General features: G+C 41.5%; 1 protein-coding gene across 1 annotated transcript in view; it reads right to left on the minus strand.

Moving 5' to 3' along the window:
- Nucleotides 1-3,994: 3,994 nt before the first annotated feature.
- The window catches only part of UVRAG (UV radiation resistance associated), a 364,001-nt gene continuing 346,229 nt past the window's right edge, over nucleotides 3,995-21,766 (minus strand). The window contains 1 exon segment of the mRNA XM_059930781.1: nucleotides 3,995-7,467. Coding sequence (XP_059786764.1) covers nucleotides 6,765-7,467 — 703 coding nt within the window. The 3' untranslated portion in view covers nucleotides 3,995-6,764.

The raw sequence follows: 21,766 nt of genomic DNA on the forward strand, positions 1-21,766 counted from the left end.
GACGGGTCACTGGGTTTGCAGTATGCAGAATGGGTTGGAGGGCAAGAAGGTGGCTGAAGGGCGCCAGGGGGGAGGTGACTGCAATCCAGGTGGCAACCCCAGCCATGGCCAAGCCCTGCGCAGCCACCAGTTCTCACCCCTAAACCTCAGCAATCTCCTTCAAAAGGCCAATTAAATGCCTGCCCTCCCCCGGTCCCCCCAAGGTCGCCCTTTCTGCCCTGGCCTGTGCCCTGGGCAGAGAAGTCAAGGCAACTGGCAGGTTTCTGGGAGCAAAGGGCCTGGCCCCGTGGCCAGCAAGCTTGGAGACAGACCTCAGCTTGCATGAGTGAAAGCGCACAGACCATCTGCATGTAAAGTAGCCTGGGGGTCTCCTCACAACACAGTAAAACTCAAAGAGGAAGACACAGTGATTGTTTCTTTGAGGAATAAGGTATCCCCTCAAAGTGAATTAAAAACTTTTTTGCAAGTAAATTTTTGAGAGAACAAGTTTATCCCTTAAAGTATCAATTTATTTTAACCATTTTGAATAATATACTCCCTTAAAATATTTTATGCATTTTCCTATCAAACTAAAATGAATATATCCTTTTTCTGATGACTGAGGGCTATTTAGAAACAGTAAAATCATTTAAGCTGAGTTATTTTAAGCTAGCTGTTTTGTTAATTTTTGTGATATATTTTACAACTACTGTGTCGAGGATCTTGAGTAGATGGCAGGGTAGTAGCTGTTTTGCTACATATAAAACCCTGACTAGAAGCAGGCTGTGTGAAATGATTTAGCCCCAAGTTATTCACAACAGGTAGAGAGTGACAGGTGGGGGTCTTCTCCTTTCCTGCCATGCTCTGGACCGCAAGGCGATCTGAGATGGGTTTTGAAGAATGAATACTAATTTGCTCCTAGGGCAAGAGGAGTCTCTGTCCAGGCGCAAGGGGAAACCTGAGCAAGGGGCTGACCACTTTTCAGAGGAGCACGTGGGCTCAGAAGTCAAGCGCCTTGCCTGGCCCGCACAGCCAGTGAGCGGTGGGGCTGGGATCTGAATCCCTCTGACCGGCTGCTCTACGGGGCCGAGGGCTTCTCACTCAAGATGCCCAGACTGCTTCCTTCCTGCCTGTTTGCATCTGCTTCTTCGAGTCAGGTTATCCACTATTTCTGTCTACTCCCAACCTTGATTCCTTTCTAATTTGCTGCTTGTACTTTAATGGGGACTGAGAGAAAGGAAGTTCATTAGACTTGTGTTCTGTACAAAACCAAAAGGATCTGAGCCTACCACTCTCCCCCTTGTAGTTCTGGGCTTGGGCTTGGCTGACTATAGCTATTTCTCCAACTGGCTGTCTTTTTCATTTTTATCGGGATTCATGACCATGCTTTTTCTGGATTTTTTGCTGACATCGCCAGTCTCTAAAAAAGTGTGGAATTATTTTACAGACATGTATTTTTTTTATTCATTTAAAATCCACAAGGCTGAGCTGTCTACCTACAAAACCATGATTAGATGCGCCAAGAGGGGAAAAAAAAAGAAAAAAAAGAAAGCTTCTATCTATTTTGAGCAAAATTAAGAGCTCTGGGCACTAGTTCAGCGTTCAGCAAGGCAGCCAGAAGCTGTGTGAGAGAATATGTATGGATGAGGTGGCCTAAATAAACTCATCTGCCAGGTGTTAAAAGAAAACCATAAAAATTAAGCTAATTAGGCTTATGGACCATGTCTCAACACTGTGTCCATGCCACCCACCAAAACACCTCTAAACACTTTACATTTGTTTAGAGCTGTTTTTCAAAAGAGCAGTTTCAGCGCTGACACATTCTTGTGTACAGAATGGAGACCTCCGTTTCAAAGCCTGATGTGTATAATGCAAGAAATCCTTGTTGAATGACTAACTCCTCCCAATGTGCATGGTGTTTTGTAAAGATCATTAAGTGTTTCATAAAAATACTCATCACTTCTTACACTCTATCTGACCCCAAGGCAGGGCTGGGAGGGTGGGGAGAGATGTGGGTATCATCCCTACTTTTTAATTTTTTTTAAAATTTGTTGGAGGATAGTTGATTTACAATGTTGTGTTTAAGTTTCTGCTGTAAAGTGAATCAGTTATACAAATACATACATCTACTCTTTTTTAGATTCTTTTCCCATATAGGTCATTACAGAGTATTGAGTAGAGTTCCCTGTGCTATACAGTAGGTCCTTGTTAGTTATCTATTTTATATATAGTAGTGTGTATACGTCAATCCCAATCTCCCAATTTATCCCTCCCCCCTTTTCCCTCCATAACCATAAGTTTTCTGCATCTGTGACTGTTTAGTAAATAACTTCATTTGTATCATTTTTTAGATTCCACCTATAAGCGATATCATATTTGTCTTTGTCTGACTTACTTCACTTAGTACGATAATCTCTAGTTCCATCTATGTTGCCGCAAATGGCATTATTTCATTCTTTTTTTATGGCTGAGTAATATTCCATTGTAGATATGTACCACATCTTCTTTATCCATTCATCTGTCAATTGACATTTAGGTTGCTTCCATGTCTTGGCTATTGTAAATAGTGCTGCAGTGAACATCGGGGTGCATGTATCTTTTCGAATGATGGTTTTCTCCAGATATATGCCCAGGAGTGGGATTGCTGGATCATATGGTAGTTCTATTTTTAGTTTAAGGAGCCTCTATAGTGTTCTCCATAATGGTTGTACCAATTTACATTCCCACCAAAAGTGCAGGAGGGTTCCCTTTTCTCCACACTTTCCAGCATTTATTGTTTGTAGACTTTTTGATGGCCATTCTGATCGGTGTGAGGTATCATCCCTACGTGACAGATTAGGAGCCAGATTCGGAGGGGTTAAGTGGCCATGCCCAAGTGCTAGAACAAGAAATGGTGATAACGAGTCTCAGGCATCCTTTCTGTCGCTAGGCAGCAGCCTGCCACAGGACAAAAGGGAACCAACATTGATGGTGTAGGCCCCATACAAACATAATGGCAAGGGCAGAGTTCTCTCCAATTCTTTACAGATTAAGAAATGAGGGGTCCTTAAGGGTTTAATGACTTGAGCAGGGTCATAACTTCAAAGTGGCTGAATTGGGGCATTCGGAATCGAGCTTCTAAAGAATAGATGCTGGCTGCCCTTTGTATCACACAGTAAAAACCCAGTTCATTATTCAGTATTTATCCTGAAACCATTAAGGACACAAGGATGAACCTCTTTTTCAGACAGACTTTTTTTTCTAAACAAAGTAGTACAGAAGAAGATTAAGAACAGTATCACTACAGTCCAGCCTCAACTTGGCTGCTAGTCATAATTCACATCTAACCAAGTTACTCTTCCACTTTAAAGTGTGGAAAGGGTACCGATCGGTCGCCCATTGCATGCATTGAAATCTCTTCCACTGGCATGTGAAGTCCTTCCCCATGGGCCTGCAATTCAATTTCTCCTCTCACCTTTCTTCACATCCATTCAGGGCCCAAGCACAGCAAACTCCTTGCAATTTTGCAAACATGCATGCAGCCCTGCCTTGCCTCTGGGCTTTGCCCATGCTGTTCCCTCCATCTGTAATGTGAAATCTTATACATCTTTCATCTGTATTACCCCCATGACCCTTTCCTGGTCCTTGAGGCAGAATAGCTTTCTCTGAATTCCGTAGCATGGCTATACATTTTTCCATCATAGAGTTTATCACACTGAATTATACTTGCTAATATACTTATGCCACCCTTCCCCCCACAACTGGAGAATGTGGCAGAGGTCAAGGCTTATTAATCTTTGTATAACCTTGTTTAGTCCAGTCCCTTGCAAAGAGGGAGAGAGCTAGCTCAGTAAATGTGGAATGGCTGGCTGACTGTTTAAGAATGAGGTTTTCATAGTTAACTCAGCTTTAGTATGAAATTCAAAACAGTGAAGAAGACAGGACTCAAACATAGCAGGGAAGTAACAATCACTTTTACTCTCAAAATAAATACTAATCAATTTTATTTTATAAATACAGATGCTGAGTTTTCTTCCAATTACCAACAGATCAGTTTCACATGCCATTTATTGTTGGTGGTGGTTTAAAAAATTATTTAAATAACTGGTTAGGTCAGGATAAATGGGCACTATTAGAACTGCTAAAAAAATATAGCTGGATACAATCTTCCAAAACTAATATTCTGGGGGGAAAAAATCTCTGGAATTTTTAAAGTGGGTAAGGGGAAGTGGAGAGAGAAAACACAAGCAAATATTCATCTGATAACACTTGCCGGCTGTAAAAGTGTCTCAGCTACATGAAAACTGAAAGGGCTCTTAGCAGTTCAGAAATGGATAGGACTGAGTTTTCATTTCAACTTACATTCTCACAGCAAAAATTACAAAGATTAATAGGAGATAATACCTCATCCCATATTTTGGCCTTGGCCACTTTAAACAGAGGCAAAATGAATTCTGCAGCTTTGGGAAATGTCAGAGTTACTCCTGGAGAATGTAATGCTGTAGGATCTACCCAAGTTTGGCAGAAACTGCAGACATCAAACAAACTCAGTGAAAACCCAAAACCTAAACTAAATAAACTGAAACCTAAGTAGTGTTTTGAGGCACAACATCACTGGACACAGTGTGGATCAGGCAAATGTGTAGGTAACTATCGATCAGTTCTGGCCTACCAGATCACATTCAATGGTGGGGTTCCATGCTGTGTGGGTGAAAAGCTGTGAACCCCAGAATCAGAGAGTCCACAAATGGGAGATTGACAGATGGAACCCTGGAGCTCCAGGCTCTATCTGGCTGTGTGGAATCTGAGATGAACACTGTAACTATGGGTGCTCCTGTATGTGGTGCCTCTGCTTGGTGATGCCAGAAGCCGGGCTGGAGGACCTGCATTGAATGCACCTTGTCTTTGAGTTTCGCATGAAGTTTAAAGGTCTCTCCCATATCTGAGGAATCACACATCACATGTGATTCACCTTCCATTGTTCAATACTAATATAGTCCTTCAAAACCTTTTTTTTTGGGCTTGTGGGGGTAGATGTTACTTCACCGGAGGACCCCACAGCCCAGTCTGATGTACATCCAAGATCATGTCTAGCTCCACCCTTACTGACTCCAAAATGAATGACAGTACTCTGCAAAGAAGCCGTGACTCTACAGATGGCTTCTGCTCCAGGTTTGGAGTAGTTCCACCTGTTAAGAGGAATAAGATGGATTTCTTCAGATCAAGTTAAAGCTTTTAATTGCTTGCAGGTTGGGTCTGTCTGTCATACAATGATTTTGTGAGTTCTTTACAAGAAAAATAACAACATGAACTATTCCATTTAACAGTGTAGCTATATTTATAATTGAGCCCAGGAATGCTTGGACAAAATATGAAAATGATTATGAAACCTATGAGTTAAGTTGTTATGGAGGACAAATGAGCTACTGCAGAGTACGCCTGTGACAGTCCGTTGCTATACACAATATGTAAACTCAAATGAAGTCAACGGCATTAGCTTAGACATAGCCACAGGTTTTGTTCAGGCTAGTGCTGTCACGATGTAACATATGGAGATGTAGGTTCAAGTGGAATTTCAAAGCTGGGGAAAAAAAAATCAGGTTGAGTGAAGTAAACTCAATTTTTATTCTTCTATACAATACACGGATATAAGCATAAAATTTCCTTAAAGAGCTTGCAACCCTGAGGCAATGTCCTTGGGTATATAAAGTATATAGCAATAGCAAATGATATCTGAGCTCCAGGAATGAAAATGTACTTCAAAAACATAATTTAATATTTATGCAATTGCACACATACCGATAGTATTCTATGCCTCATCTAGTCTCTTAATCTAACTACCTCAACTGCCTTGCAGTTTGCACACTGGACAGCCTGACTCTCTACACGTATTTCATCATATACAATGCCTTCTTTTCCAACTGAAATTTAATAAATTAACATGGGGTTTACATATAGGGATTTCTATATGGTGAGTGTGTTGCCAGAAAGCACACCCAGCTTTTGACAACAGCCTCTGCCCACATAACTTTGGCCCCCAGAGGGAACTGGATGCCATCTGACTACAGTAACCTCGGGGGTCCTTGAGGATCCCCTGGGATCCACCCGAGGTGAGGTCTTTCCTATAATCTGAGGGCTGCATCAAGGGTATGGCTGACTGGAAGGTCATGGCAACTTCATTAAAGAACCAGCAAATGTGATGTCCTCAGTTGTCAGGATGCACAAGGTATCTACTGTGCAGATGGGGCGACAGCTAGGTTGACTGTGGAGTCTGGGAGCGGGAGCAGGAGCAGGGGCAGGGGCAGGTGGGCCTGGGTATAAGGAGACCATTGTGCTTCTTATTCATCAACTTAATGGATGGCCAAAGATCCTCCAGTAGATGGTGGAGACCTTTTACTGAATATTCAATTTTCCCAAAGTTTCATAAACTATGGTGAGGGCAAATGCTTATAAGAAACTAAAGACGAATTCATTATATTATTTATATATTATCATCTTCCCTCTGAGGATAACACAGAAGTGTAAATAAAAAAGCAGACAAATGCCTATAAGGTGACTAGAGCTAGACTTCTGCCTTAAAATAACTGTCAGGCCTGAAAAGCAAATCTTGCAAGCAAAATCTAACTTTGGCCCACTGATACACAATGATCCTGAGTCCCTCCTCGATTCACAAAGTCTATTTTTGTGAGGAATATCCTCCATTAATATTCATTTTGTGTCATAATTATTACAAAGGGTAACCAGTGCAGCTTTATCCTCATTTCAAGCAGTGACTCTATCCTGGTCCTACCGTCTGTCCGCTCGCTTCACTTATCAGAACTCCTGCGTGGCCGGCGGAAGCTGGATACATTTTCGTTCAGTGCATAGATCCTTCGGGAGAACTCTTCAAATTCTCCCAGAACTTGTTCGTCACACTCCACTGCCACGGCACTGTCCACGGGGATGCAGTTAAATGCTTCCAGCTGATCGCCTGAGGTGAAGCCTGTGGCTTCCATCCCGATGATCTCTTCTGCTTGCTCCACGGTACAGCAGAGCTCGGCTTCGGAGACCGGGTGGAATCCCCCGGGAAGCTGGGCGCTGGAGGAGCCGGCCTGCTCGCTGGGCAGGAGGGTGCCGTTGACTGTGGCTGGAGGCCCCGGGAGGGCTTGTCCCTGTTCCTGGCTAGTGTTCACACTCACATGGCCTCCATGGAAGCTGTCACCCAGATCTACCCCTTTTTTCTTGTTTTCTTTGGAGAAGTCCAAGGAGGTGTCCAAGGAGGAAGACAGAGATGTTGTCTTTCTCTCAGATTCTCCCGTGGAGGGGACGGTGGTCACAGGCTGGGCTAATGCTGAGCTGTAACTGGGGGGAGGGGTTTTGTACTGGAGTCTCTCATTCTCTGAGCTGGCCCGTTTCCGGTGTCCTTTGTCTGGTGAAGGCATCCCCCCAGAGAAGCCTACATCTACACCCCCAAACATGGAGCTTTGTCTCTTTGGAACAGGGATTGCACTGGAGGTGTGATGTCTGTCGCTAGAAGACAAACAAAAATGAGAAGTTACTTTCAACTTCAGAACTCAGCTTAAACCTTCTGCATCCAGAGATAGGAAATAACATATTAAGGTTTGAGATAATACAAATTGATAATACTCAACCTTAGTATTAATTTTAGTGTCCAAATACAAAATGCAACATAAAGTATTCTGAGTTCAGCATTGGGAGCTTCCTTTAAGAAGGATACAAGATATACTGAAATATATGCAGAGGGTAGGGCGGTGGGTAGAGACAATGTCATATGGGGAGGAGTCGAGGCAACTGGAGGGATTGGATCTGGCAAGAAAAATATATGAGGATGTGATCAACTTCATATGTCTGCAGGGCTACCAATATCTTATTCTTGTTTTTAATATTCAAGTCTTATTTTACCTTCATAAAGCAGGTATCCCCATTTGACAGAGAACTTCAATGACTTGCCCGTGATAACCTCAACGAGACAGGGGTGAGGCTGGACTGAAACCCATGACTCATAACTCAATGATCAATAACTTTCCCAATATGCAAATGCTAATTGCCTTGCATTAGCTAAGTGGCAGAGAGAGAACCAAGGAGATGTGTGTGTGTGTGTGTGTGTGTGTGTGTGTGTTTAACGAAAAATTAACTTGGGAAATGACCTCTCCTTTATAACGCTAGTCACACACATTTTACAATACTTGGTCTTCAGTACCTTCCTTCAAACTTGAGTTACTTCTCAGGAAGATACTTTTGGGCCAGCAATAATAATCACTGTTTGGCTACCCAAAGCATTATAGTTTCTGAAGTGATTTCATATACATCATTTCACTTGGTCCTCACAAAAACCCCATCAAGAAAGCAGGGTATACATTATTAATCTTAAGTCTGAAATAATAAATAATAATTAGTTAATGGAAATAGAGTATCCAGACTCTGGAAATGATAGTCATTTTATAAACTATGCTAGCGAAGCCACCCCTGGAGTACTAATCACAGTTCTAGACATCATACTTGGCTGAAGCTAGTCAGCTTCAATACAACTATATGAACAAACTGGGTCCAGAGACAGAGGGAGGTGAAAACACAAGATCCATCTGACTTGTGTTCTTTAGATGAGGAAACACACACAGAGAAGTGGCTCGCAAAAAAGGCAAGTACCGGGCGGGAGCAGAGGTTAGACTTAAAACTATACCCATCCAACAAATAGCTGCTACATGTGCCAGGCCTTGCGGAGGGGAAACAGATGTAAGACGTGCTGGCCCTGCCCCTGAGGAGCTTCCAGTCTTGCAGTAGAAAGACATCCACAATTATTGAAATAATACATTTTCAAATTACAGTCATGATAAGTGCCCTGAGAAAGAAGAAAGGATCTCGGGTTCCTTCTCCCTGTGTCCACAGCCACAAACCCTTAAGCCAGCTCCTGCTCCCTCTCCTCTCAGATCTCTCCTGATGCTCGATTATCCCTGTGGTCTAAGCAAAGGTTCTTCAAGCTTCTTGAGGAACGGCAACCAAAAGGCTTCTTCTAATCCACGTGCCCATCAGACTCCTCGCTTGGCTATGAGTGTTGGTGCCAAGAGCGATTTCCTAATTAGGGGTGCTCACTGGGGCACACATGGAACCAGGCAAGGAGACTAGTAAATTACTGTTTTTAGTTCTCAAGAAAAACTAAACAGAGCAAAACTTGTTGGTCTTAATCTAGGTTTTCAGTTAATATGTTGTCAAAACTCACAGTAATGGGGTTAGCTGAACATTTTGGCCAACCTCCTTGTTTTCACTGCTACTTGCTGACAAGTGTCCCTCTCTACATGATTCTGCAGGGGCCCTAGGTAATCCAACCAAAACAGCATCAGCACCACCCACAGACAGTCTATTCTGGGCAGACAGGCCACGCTTTCAGTTGCCACCACAGCCCATGAGGGGTGGGAAGCACCAGGTAAACCCGCCCGGAACACTGAAGGTGATATTGCTGGCACGTGACCACAGGCCAGGTGCTTAACCACTTATGGCTACGAAGGGTGAATGACTTGACACCCTCCCTGCTGCCACCCAACCTCCTACCCCAGGGGACCCTGCTCTGCTTCCCTCTGCTGGGCTCCAGGTGGGCTGATAGAAGGGCATGAGAAACAAACAGGTCAGGGCACAACAAGCAGTGCTTACGACACAAGAAAGGGGTTTTTGTAGTCCTCTTTGATTCTGAGATTCCCTGAAAGCTCTCCTCCACTTTGCACAACAGAAAAGTAATAAAGTATGACATCCCTCCCCTGCAGCTACAATAGGCAGGGAACTACCATTTTCTTGAGCATCAATAATGTTGTTGAACTCTCACATCCGCCCTGTGAAAAAGGTAGGCAGGTAGGAGGGTTATGGATTCAAAGGCTTTTGCGAGATGGAGACTTTGGCATTTGCTGACATCCTGATCCTGGGATCTTACCCAGTATTCCTGGGTTTTTATGAGAACCCGGGTAATGACAGTATCAAATACAATTTAGAAAACCTAAGTAACAGTAAAACATTCCCTCTTAAGAACAGTAAGAAGATGAGGTATTACGGAGACAAATAAGGAAGTCTACATATCTAATGTTTACCCTACAGGCACACACTATCTTTTTTTCCCATTTGCAGCTATGTGCCATGAAACCTTTCAAAAATTTTTATTAGTCTTTCTTATCATCTTAAAAAGAGTAAGTTGAACAAAAAAGGTATTTTCCCTTTTTTTTATTTAAAAAATTTTTTTAACTTTTTATTTTATATTGAAGTATAGTTGGTTAACAATGTTGTGATAGTTTCAGGTGTACAGCAAAGTGATTCAGTTATACATATACATGTATCCATTTTCCAGTTAAAAAACGTATTTTCTTGATAACTTTGGGCCATCAGTATTAACATGTCTCGCTAACTATGACATAGTAGAGAGACTATGGGCCTTTCAGGGGTGTGTTTCTGAATCTGGGATCTGAGTCTGAGTTCTTAAGTCTGCACTCAGGCTTTTCTGTGTCCTCTCTCACTGTCAGGCTGTCACGTGTGGCCGAGTCAGTGCTATTGCCTGCGAGCGCTTCTCCTTTTTTGACATTTGCTTCTAATTTGCTGTGTTCTTGTAAAGTAGATGTCTTGAGAATTGTGTGCAAAGCAAGAGTAAACAGGATTTGAGTGATGGACCAGCAGATATCCTGGGCATGATATGCTTTATTATATGAGTTTTGTAACATTAGTTTTGGCTGCTCAGAATTAATTTTTTATTACTTCCAGAATCTTAGCAATGTTCCAAATTTTTAAGATAGCTGAGGTCTAAACAGCTCAAGTGTTGAATGACTGCATTAAAATATATACAAACACACATGCATTTTTAATTATTATAATAATTTATACTCCTCTGAAAACTAAAAAATATAAACCATATTAAAAAATAAAAATCACTCAAAAGCCTATTACTCATCAAATAACCACTATTTGGATATTTTCCTTTCAGACTTTGATTTTATATATGTGTGTTTAATTTAAAAAAGACACAAAACCAAACAAACAAAAAACAAAATGAAAGCTGTGTTTGCAGTATATATATACAATTCTGTATCCTGTTGTTGGAAGTTATTCAAACCTCTTGGTAAACAATTCTAAATGGCTACTCCATTGAATGGAATATCATAATTTACTTAATCATTTTCTTATTTTTGTGGATTTAGGATATTTCTAAAGTTTTACTATTAAAAAACAAACTGTTGTATCTCTGTATAAAAACACAATGCATAGATTTTTAAAAAAATTTATTTATTTTTATTTATTTATGGCTGTGTTGGGTCTTCGTTTCTGTGCGAGGGCTTTCTCTAGTTGTGGCAAGCAGGGGCCACTCTTCATCGCGGCCTCTCTTGTTGCAGAGCACAGGCTCCAGACGCGCAGGCTCAGTAATTGAGGCTCACGGGCCCAGTTGCTCCGCGGCATGTGGGATCTTCCCAGACCAGGGCTCGAACCCGTATCCTCTGCATTGGCAGGCAGATTCTCAACCACTGCGCCACCATGGAAGCCCAATGCATAGATTTTTAATAAAATAATTCTGACTTTCATATTTAATAGAAGGTTTCTAGTAGGAATCTTCATTACACGTTTTGGTATTAGTTAAATTCTTACAAGAAAAATAGGAACATTATACCTCTACTATTGCCTAAAAAGAGAAAGGTAGCAATTAAAAAGGCAAATGATAGATTAATAAAGAATGCCCAGAAGGTTTCAAGATTCTTTTTGTCTGATTACAGCCTGGCTTCATAATTATTTTATCTAGATGGAAGAAGAGGTTGAAACGCCTAGATTTACTAATTATTAAGAGCAATTTTTAAAGGCGATTGACAATTTACTTATCAAATGAAATTAGTACAGTATTTAAATAGTGATGAATAACTTACAGGGAATTTCTACTCTTAGAGACAACCAGAGTAAACCTGAGTGTTCTGGGGAGGAGTGGATGCAGCAGGAAATGTAGTAGCATTTCTTTATCCCCCACTTCAGCCAAGGGTCCCTATGTTCTAAGGCACTAGATTTGGGGGCACAGAGCCTGAGGTTTAGCAACTGGACTGAGTCCCCCAGTTCACTGCACACATTCTCCTCATCCGCTGTTTGCCTTGAATGGATGCCTCTCCTAGCTTGGCTTAGGTCCAAACTGGAAACATGACATCTGGGGTTTAATGCTGCAATTAAAAGGCATTTATTAAAAAACAACCCAAAGATATTGTAATTACAAATTTACTAGGCCACGGTTTAGTGAAACAGGGCATAGGTTGTTGAATAACTGAACCACATCGGGGACTGTTAAATTACTTAATAATAAGCCTTTCTGCTACAAGTAAAAAAGGATATCCTAGGATCCCAAACAATAGCATGGTGAGGGAGAAGGCAAGTGGCTTGGAGTTTAGAGGTCAAGGAGGACAGTCTGGTTTAAATTTGGCTTCTTTGGATCAAGTCTTCCTTGATCTCTCTAAATTAAGGTCATTAATTTCTTTTTCATCCTGTCCTTATTTACTGCAGTCAGTTACCTTTTGTTATCCCTTCAGCTATATCTAGAGATATCTGGAGATAGTGGTGGTGATGAGAAAGGATGCTCAAACTTCTGGATCGGCAACTGTGATCCTATTTGGAGTTATAACTTAAGGTCGAACTCACCACTTACTAGTTATATGACTGTAGGCAGTCACTTATCTTCTCTGTGCTCTAGTTTTCTTCTTTGTAAAATAGATTATTGGACTGTGGTAAGGATTAAATAAAACAACACACTTCAAATCCTTGGCAGAATGCCTGGCATATATACCGATGGCAGTAGTAGCTGTAATTGTGGTTGCTGTCATTATTATTTGCTTCCATGGGCTCTGGATTCCAAAAGTATTAGCCTCATTTTACAGAAGAGGTAACTGAGGCTCAAAGACATTAACGTCTTAGATGGAAACACAGGGTAACAGGTAGCAGAGGAACGACCAGAATCTAGATCTCATTCCTTCTGCTGTTTCCTCCTATACAGAATAATGTTTATAGCAGGAACAAACTCAGAACTCCTCCCACCCACCCTCATCTCCACTCCTGCCCATCAGGGAGCTGCCTGCAAGAAGATAAGGAGTCAAGGCAAGTGTAAAAGAGTTTGGGGGAGAAAGTACTAAATCAAAAGGTTTATTCTGCCCAATGTGAAACTTCATTCCAGGTTTTTCCTTTTTTCCTGAGGACACGGGGTGGGAAAGGCTTTGAATCAAGTGGAAATGCTCAACTGCCTCTATTTACACGATCTACCAAATGTTGAGGGACTAGAAGAGCTTCCCAGAATCCTTTGAGGTACATTCCAATTGTCCCCAAACCTCTGATGTGTCATTTTTCTGTATGAATTTAGCTTCAGGGAGAGGGAATTTTTATAAGAGGGAGACTTTCTCTGCTTCCCCAACCTAAAAGAGAAGGACCCTGTTCAGCACTTCTATAACCATTACACGAATACCTCGCCATGAAGCCAGCCCGACCCGGGAGACAGCAGAACCAGTTCATTCCACTCCACTGTCCTTGCCCCACCACTCTCCCCATCTTCCTTTTCTGTTGGTTTTATTGCCCGAAGCTATAGCCTCTTTTTACAGAAAAGGGACTGGGAGAGAGGAAACAAAGTAAGAAAGCACTGGTCCAAAATGTGTTCCCATTTCCACATCTCCCATATATAATATTCCAGACCTTCACATATAACTCCGCCATTATAAAATATGGGAGACTGGTGGAGCACTTCACTACCCCGAACCTATGTTTCCTCTCCTGTGAAATGGGTATATCCATCTAACAGTTGTTGTAGTCAGGATTAAACAAAATATACAAGTAAAATTCTTAGTACAATGAGTAGGTATTCCATAAATTATTAACAATAAAACAATAGCAACTAACATTTATGAAGTACTAGGGAATAAGTAATCTATTAACAGCTTTATACATGGTCTCATTTCATCCTCACATCTCTATGAAGTATACATCCTCATTTTACAGATGAAGAAACTGAGGCACAGAGGTTAGGTAACCTGCCTAAGATCACAAAGCAACTAACTGTGCTTTAACAGAGGGAGTCTGACTAAATAAATGTTAATTTCCTTCTCTCTCCCAATCCATAGGACTGGCCACCAAAACACGCTCTACTTCTATTTGAGGGAGGAGTGAGAATCAGAACGATACTTTTTAGGTCAAGTGGCTTGATACCTTTTCCTTCTCTTCTCTTCTTGCCTACTTTAAGTTTGTGTGGCATTTTTACTTCCTAAGACTTGTTATGCTGTTATAAGAATGCTAATGCATTCTAAGTATCAATTATTAACAGAAATGCATTCTGCCATGGAATGATATGAATGTGAAGACTTAGGGAAAAATGAAATAAAGAAAAAAATGTAAAGATTTCCCATCTCAAGAGAGTTCTTCAAGCTGGAGTGAAGTTTTAGCTCTTTGAAAACTTTTTTTTCCCTCTGTTCTCTTTCAGATTCACTTGGGCTTGTTTTATCTGTCTACAACCAGGTCTCACACTGTAAAGTATTAGGAAGGAGTACAATTCACAGTCTCAAGTATGTGTCTTTCCCTCCTACAGAACGCTTCCTCTGAGGAGCATTACTAGATCACAGCTGGTCAAGATGCTAAATCTTGATTGTCTGGATCCTCGCCAAAATCTACAGCCACAACTCAGTGGAATAAGAATACTTAAAAAGAAGGGAAAAAAACCCCAACAACCCACACTTTTAAATAACATTTGATCTTCTTCTTTCTCCCCCTTGTAGCAAACTATGACCTCATGGCAGTGAGACAGCTACATGGAGGTGTTTAAGTTGGTTTACAGCCATTAGAAATGTTTGAAGCTCTAGGTACTACTCTGCGCCAATAGCGTGTCAACTCTGCTAAAAAGCAATAATAGTTTCTCACCTTCTTAAAGGTTACTGCTTAAATAATGCAGAGCAACGACAGGGCTGCACAGAGTGCCAAAAGCAGGTTGCCAAGGCGCAGCTGAGGTAGAATTATGACTTTTGGCAGCTGAGAAATTATGATATAAAGTTAGTTTAAAAAAAAAAAAAAAAAGACAACCCATAAATTAGGCTACTAACCTCTTTCAAAATCCAGCAAAGGCTGGGATTTACCTTTCTCCTTTTTCTATCTCAGATCAAGTAGAAGCACAGAGCCTCCTTTTGGAAAAGCCAAATTGAACAGCTAGATCTTATCTCCCAGGAGGTAGCTGGGGGTTAATAGTTTTAAACATGCAGAATCTTGGCCACAGGCAAGCAATCTAAAGGCCTCTCACCATTACAGATAAGTGAAAGTGCTTAATCTGTGCTCTGGATGTTAACAAAAACAAGAAACAAAATAAAAATAGAAACAATCTTGGCCCAAAGCACAGGCTAAAATCTGTGCCAATGGTCACTTTTCCCCTGGGCTCCGCTTAGAAGTTTTCCTGCCAAAGTCTGACTAAATAAAAACAGAGAGTTTAAAAAGGAATAACTGAACAAGGGAGCCTTTAGATTTTATTTAAACTGAGTTCTGATGGAGAGACGAATTTGTGAAAGAGAAAATTCCACAGGCAAAGGATAAAACAAGCAAGCTGAAGAAATCCATTTCCCCAAACTCTGTGATGTGAGGGCCTCCGTGGTCCTGGGCAACAGGGCCCACCATGGAAAAGAAAGGTCCCAGCACACGCTATGAGCAGAGGCTGAAGGGGTACCCACAGCATGGAGCCCACCTGGAAGCCAGCTTGGTTCTCTCAAGGCTGAGCTCCCTGGGATTAGGGAAGAGAGAGTGATCCTCCAGGGAGACAGAAGGTCCCAGGAGCTGGCAGGGCAACCACTTCACCCATCAGCTTTCACTTTAAGAAATCATCACACAAATTTAACGTACTGAAATCACAGCCAGGCAAGGCAACAAACATTATGAGGGCTGTAACATGGTCTGTAGAAACAGAAAGAGATGCCAGCAAAGATACCTGATGACCCCTCGGAGTGTCTAGATAGCACCTGAAACATGGGAGTGATAAAGTGTTTATGCTGAAACTAGAAAAAAAAAAAAAAATCTACCTTTGCCAGGGAAACCAGAGGAATAGCAATGTCACAGCCCAGCCCCAGAAAGAACTTGATAGGGAAATTTAAACCTTGGTCAGAATTTAAAAAGTAGACTTGCAGAGAGAGCTAAAGGAAGCTTTAGACTCCAGAGGCCAATGGCAGAATCTGTGAAATTAAGTTTTTGAAAGACACTGCTAGAGCTGAACCACCATCACATTTCTAATAAGCTCTGACGTGAACCGAACCATGGGGCCTTAGTTGTTTATTTTAAAAGAAAAAAGGATAGCTCTGCCACCATTTTCAGAGATGCTGGAGGCCTTTGGAAGAAATGCTTAAATGACAGTTAGCCGTCATTTAATCACAGCTTAGAGACTGTGGGACTCCAGGGACAATGTCCCGGGAACCTTATTTTTTGTAGCCCTCTGTACTACTGCAAGAGGTGCAGTATAAACTGTATGTATATTAACAGAACATATTACCAAATTATTTACTCCCTCATTCAAATATATAGTGAGTGTCTATGCACAAGGCACTGTGCACTAGACTCTGGGGATACAATAGTGATTGGAAAAAGCCACGGTTCCTGCTTCTGTGGCGCTTATAGTGGGAGAGGATGGACATTTGTCACAAAATTATAGATATAAATGTAAAACGACAACCTCTGACACATGCTATGCAACTAACCCAGCAAAGGCCAAGATTCGAAGGGCTAGTAGACTTCTCCACCAGGTAAAGAGTGGGTGGGTGGGTGAGAGCATCCAGGCAAAAGGAATAGCGTATGTCAAGACCCTATGTCAAGAGACAGAAAGTTTGAGGACCCAAAAGGTCATCAAGTGAAGAGTAGCACGGCAGAAGATAAAGCTGAAGAGGAAAACAAGGGAAAACAAGGTCTAGACTGTGCAGAAGCCCAGAGGCCACGTTTAGAACTTTTCTCTTTATTTAAATCATTAAAGTGTTTTAGGCTAGGGGTGTGTGTGTGTGTGTGTGTGTGTGTGTGTGTGTGTGTGTGCATGTGCGTGTGTCTAGGGGGGTAAGGAGAGAAAGAAAGAGACTGATTGATTGATTGATTTGTATTTTGACAGGTACACTCTCACTGAAGCTGGAGAACAGAGTGGAGTGGGTCTGGAGCAGATGCTGGGGGACCACAGGCTGTGCAGTAGTACAGGTGAGAGATGATGGAGGCTTGGGCCAGAGTGCAAATGTATAGATACAGACAAATAGACATATTAGGGGAAATCAGCAGAGGTTGTGAAGGTGGGATATGGGGGTAAGAGGGAAAAGGAGGAACCAGCTGGCTTCCTGGCCAGCGTAAAAGAATGGATGGAGATTCCATTTGCTGAAAACAGAGCACTGGAAGGCCATGAGGCTTGTGATGGCTGGGGTGGAAGACAGGAAGCACGGGCACACAGAATGTGCTGTGAAAAGGTCCAGGAGGCGATCTGAATAGAGGTCTGATATCAGAAAAGAGATCTGGGCTGAAGATTTACACTGTGCTTCCTTTCAATGTGGGTGATAATTAAAATGATAGTTGTAGATAAGATCACTGGGCAAGGGTGGTGAAGAATAAAATCAGAGAAAAGAGGGCTGAGGACTGAGCCTGAGGAGCTCCAGTTTTTTATGATGAGGTAGAAGAAGAGGAGCCTGCAAATGAGATAAGGAGCAGTCAGAGGAATGAAGAAAACTAGGGGAGGGTTATAATAATAGGATTCCTTTTCTGGAACCACAAGATGCTAAATGATCCCTGTATAAAACATTTTATTCTTAACATAGTTATAAGAGAGGCTGTACAGGGTGATAGTTAAAGTAGAGGCCCTAAAGCTGTTCTGTCTGGGATCAAATCTTAGCTCCTCCACTTGATGGCTGTGTTACATGTAAGTTATTTAAACCTCTCTGTGCTTCAGTTTCCTCATTTGTAAGATAAGAGAGGATAATGGGCCCTAATTCACTTGACTGTTGTGAGGATTAAATGACTTAACTAAATAATACATTCAAAATGCTTTGGAAGAGTGCCTGGTTTGCAGTAATGGTCATTTGATATTAGCTATAATGACATACTTATTATCATCTATATACAGCTGTCCACTACCAGAAGGATTATTGAACAAGCATCATATAAAATGACCTTTAACAACTCCAAAGTTGAAACAGAGCTTAAACTCAAAGATCATACTGAAGCAGCCAGTGGTAATTTCTAATTCTGCAAAGCCCTGACAGTTTTTTTTTTTTTTTTTTTTGGCTGTGTTGGGTCTTTGTTGCCGCGCGCAGGCTTTCTCTAGTTGCAGGAAGCCTCGGCTACTCTTCGTTGTGGTGTGCGGGCTTCTCATTGTGGTGGCTTCTCTTGTTGCGGAGCACGGGCTCTAGGCACGTGGGCTTCAGAGGTTGTGGCGCGTGGGCTCAGTAGTTGTGGCTTGCAGGCTGTAGAGCGCAGGCTCAGTAGTTGTGGCGCACGGGCTTAGCTGCTCCGCAGCGGCATGTGAGATCTTACTGCACCAGGGCTCGAACTCGTGTCCCCCGCATTGGCAGGTGGATTCTTAACCACTGCGCCACCATGGAAGCCCTGCCCTGACAGTTTTTCATGGGCCAAGACCATATCTCTACAGCCTTCTTGAAACTTAGTATAGTGTTTTAGATCTAGAAAGATGCTTATCTGCTGATACTTAGCACATGCTAAAGAATTCCTCCTGAAAAACAGGCTTCTTAGAACATGATATCTCCCGTCCATTCACTTAAGCATGATCATCTTCCAAAGCTCAATTCAAGTCCCACCTCCTTTGTTAAAGCCTTCTTCAACCATATGCCAATTTAAAGTGAGCTCTCTGAACTCTGAACTCCTTGATCAATACTTGTAATTATATTATCCAACTGATGCTTAATATGAGCACTTGTATTTCAACAAGTATTTCAGTAGATATTACTGAAATCCACATTCACTGCCTTGGCAGTCTGCTAGGCACTGGGAATAAAGAGGCTTATGAGATAAGGTTTCTGTCATTAAAGAGTTTCCACTCTAGTAGAGAAGACAGAGAGTTAGCCAATAACCAGAACACCATGGTGCTCTGTACACAATATACATTTTGTATAATGGAGGAGGGAGCCAGCAGTCACCTAGAGGACTCAGCAGAGGCAGCTCCCTTTGACTGGCACTTTGAAGGATAAGGGGGAGTCAACCAGGCTGTGTGTGTATATGTAGGGGCAGAGGGGAGTAAGAAATGATGGGAAGGATATTTAAGTCAGAATAAAATACAATATGTGTGCAGTCCAACTGTGGAGCTAAGTCTTGTAAACAATGTATGGGAGGGACCTGGTCTTCTATTTCTTGAAATCCACTGCTCCACTTCCCAATCTAATGTAGTACAGAGTATACAGTAGATGCTAAGTGGATATATTTGTTTTATGAATAAGTGGATTTGATTAGTTGCACCCAAAAGGAATAATTTATATATATTTTTTTCTTTTGGCAATGTGTTGAGAAACAGTTGATATAAAAGTAAAAAAGGGGCTTCCCTGGTGGCGCAGTGGTTGAGAGTCTGCCTGCCAATGCAGGGGGCACGGGTTCGAGCCCTGGTCTGGGAGGATCCCACATGCCGCGGAGCAGCTAGGCCCGTGAGCCACAACTACTGAGCCTGCGCGTCTGGAGCCTGTGCTCCGCAACAAGAGAGGTCACGATAGTGAGAGGCCCGCACACCGCGATGAAGAGTGGCCCCTGCTTGCCACAACTAGAGAAAGCCTTCGCACAGAAACAAAGACCCAACGCAGCCATAAATAAATAAATTAATTAATTAAAAAAAAAAGTAAAAAAGAAGTAAAAAAAGAATACTACAGGGTTACTCATAACATGAAGAACAAAACTTTCTAAAGATACAGTTATAGTAAGTCTAAATGATGAAATACTATGCAGCCACTAAAATGATGCTAAAATTTTTGTAACGCCATTCGTAAAAGGCTTAAGATATGATAGACAAAAAAGCAGCATATACAACTGCAAGGACTGTGCTTCAACACTATAGCTACTAGTCACATGGTACTGAGTACCTGCAAGGTGGCCAGTTGGATTTGAGATGTGCTATAAATGTAAAATATATACTGGATTTAGACAGTTTAGTATAAAAAATGGAATGTAAAATATTTTGTTAATAGTTAAAATACTGATTACATGTTAATATTTTATTGGAATTAAATAAAAACTATGATTAAAATTAATTTGCCTATTCTTTTTTACCTTTTTTCAATGTGGCTACCAGAAAATGTAAGTTTCTATATATGTGGATCAGACTATATTTCAGGGCTGGTATAGATGACATGATCTCAAATGCATAAGAAACACATAGAAAACTGACTAACTTAACAGTGGTTTCGCTCCCTGGATTATAGGGCTATTGTTTTCTCCTCGTCTGTATATTTTTACATTTTCCAAATTTTATTCATTGATAATCAAAAGGAATGACAAGAGAGAGACAAGGCACAAATAAAAACGGAAAAAGATCTCAGTTTGGTTCAAAGACTTGGTTGCTGGAGGTTGAGAAAAGCAGCCCGGGGATGCCCAAATGAGTTTCTCACTGATGGAGGGTTAGCACACAAAGGATGTTGGCCAGCTGTTCTCCATCCTGACTGGAGACAGAAAAAAGCGGAAATGGGTGTTAACCGCAGAAGGGGGCCTGTAAGTTAAATATAGGGAAGAATTTCCTGAAGCGAGGGTGTTTAAACTCTGGAATGAGTTATGGAAGAAGCCTCATCCCCCAAGGTCATTTAAAATACTATAGATGCCCATATGCCTTGTGTGTTCCTGTCTGGAGGCAATGAGATGACTTGTCAAGGTTCCGTCTAAAATAGCTGTCTTAGAGTAAATAACTCCAATAAAACTTTCTTTTTCATTTATTTTTGACCAGGCTTCACTTTTCCTATTGAGGATGCCAGCCTGCAAGGAGTACTTTGAAAGGCAAGCGCATATGATACAGCTACCTTAGGTAGTGCTCTTGAGACTTCAAACACAATGTCATTTGATCTAAATTTAAAAACCAATGTCAGCTAGACAACAGGGTTTTTAAGTCCCTCGGGGGTCACCTGCTAGAGACTAGTTCTGAATTCAGTATGAGCAAATGATGGAGGGAAGGAGAGAAGACAGACCTGCTTTTAAAAAGTAAGGCTTTAAAAAAATGTTAATGCTGGATAGGGTCTCATTTTCACAGGTGGATGGTTTGGCTTAAGAGCTGAACTATTATATGGCTACCTTCTGGTTTTATACAAAGACTGGCTCACTTGCTCTAGATTTTCATTATTTTTAATTGACTGAAAAAGCCCATTTTCTTAAAGTGTGTCAAAATTCTTAGCTTCTTTCTTTCTTATTCATTCGTTCATTCAAAAAAGCTTGAGTGAGCTTTATTCTATTTATAAAAAGGAATAGAGAACTAGATCAGAAATAGGTCAGCAGAAATACTATCTAGAGATTTTACCACTGAAATGATATGACCTTACATAAAGCCACTAGTTGCTTCTCCCAAAGTCACATCATTAAACACTGGAGGGAATCAGAAGTATTCCAGCAAGCTGCAGAACAGCCAAGGATACTTCTCCTCTGTGTTCTCACTAAGGTCACTGAAATTCATGTGGTCTCTATAAAAACGGCACACCTGGTCCTAAAACATCAAGTAAGTAAGTCAGTGCAAGGCTGAGCGCCATCATTGTAACAGACTGTCCACTGAAGCCGGGGCTCAGGCTCTAAGTCCCACAGGACAGCGAGACTGAATAATGCATGAGAATATTTTTGCAAGTCTTGTTCTTCAAAATATTTGTCTTAT

The sequence above is a fragment of the Balaenoptera ricei genome, chromosome 8 (assembly GCF_028023285.1).
Source record: "Balaenoptera ricei isolate mBalRic1 chromosome 8, mBalRic1.hap2, whole genome shotgun sequence".
NCBI classification, from domain to species: Eukaryota; Metazoa; Chordata; class Mammalia; order Artiodactyla; family Balaenopteridae; genus Balaenoptera; species Balaenoptera ricei.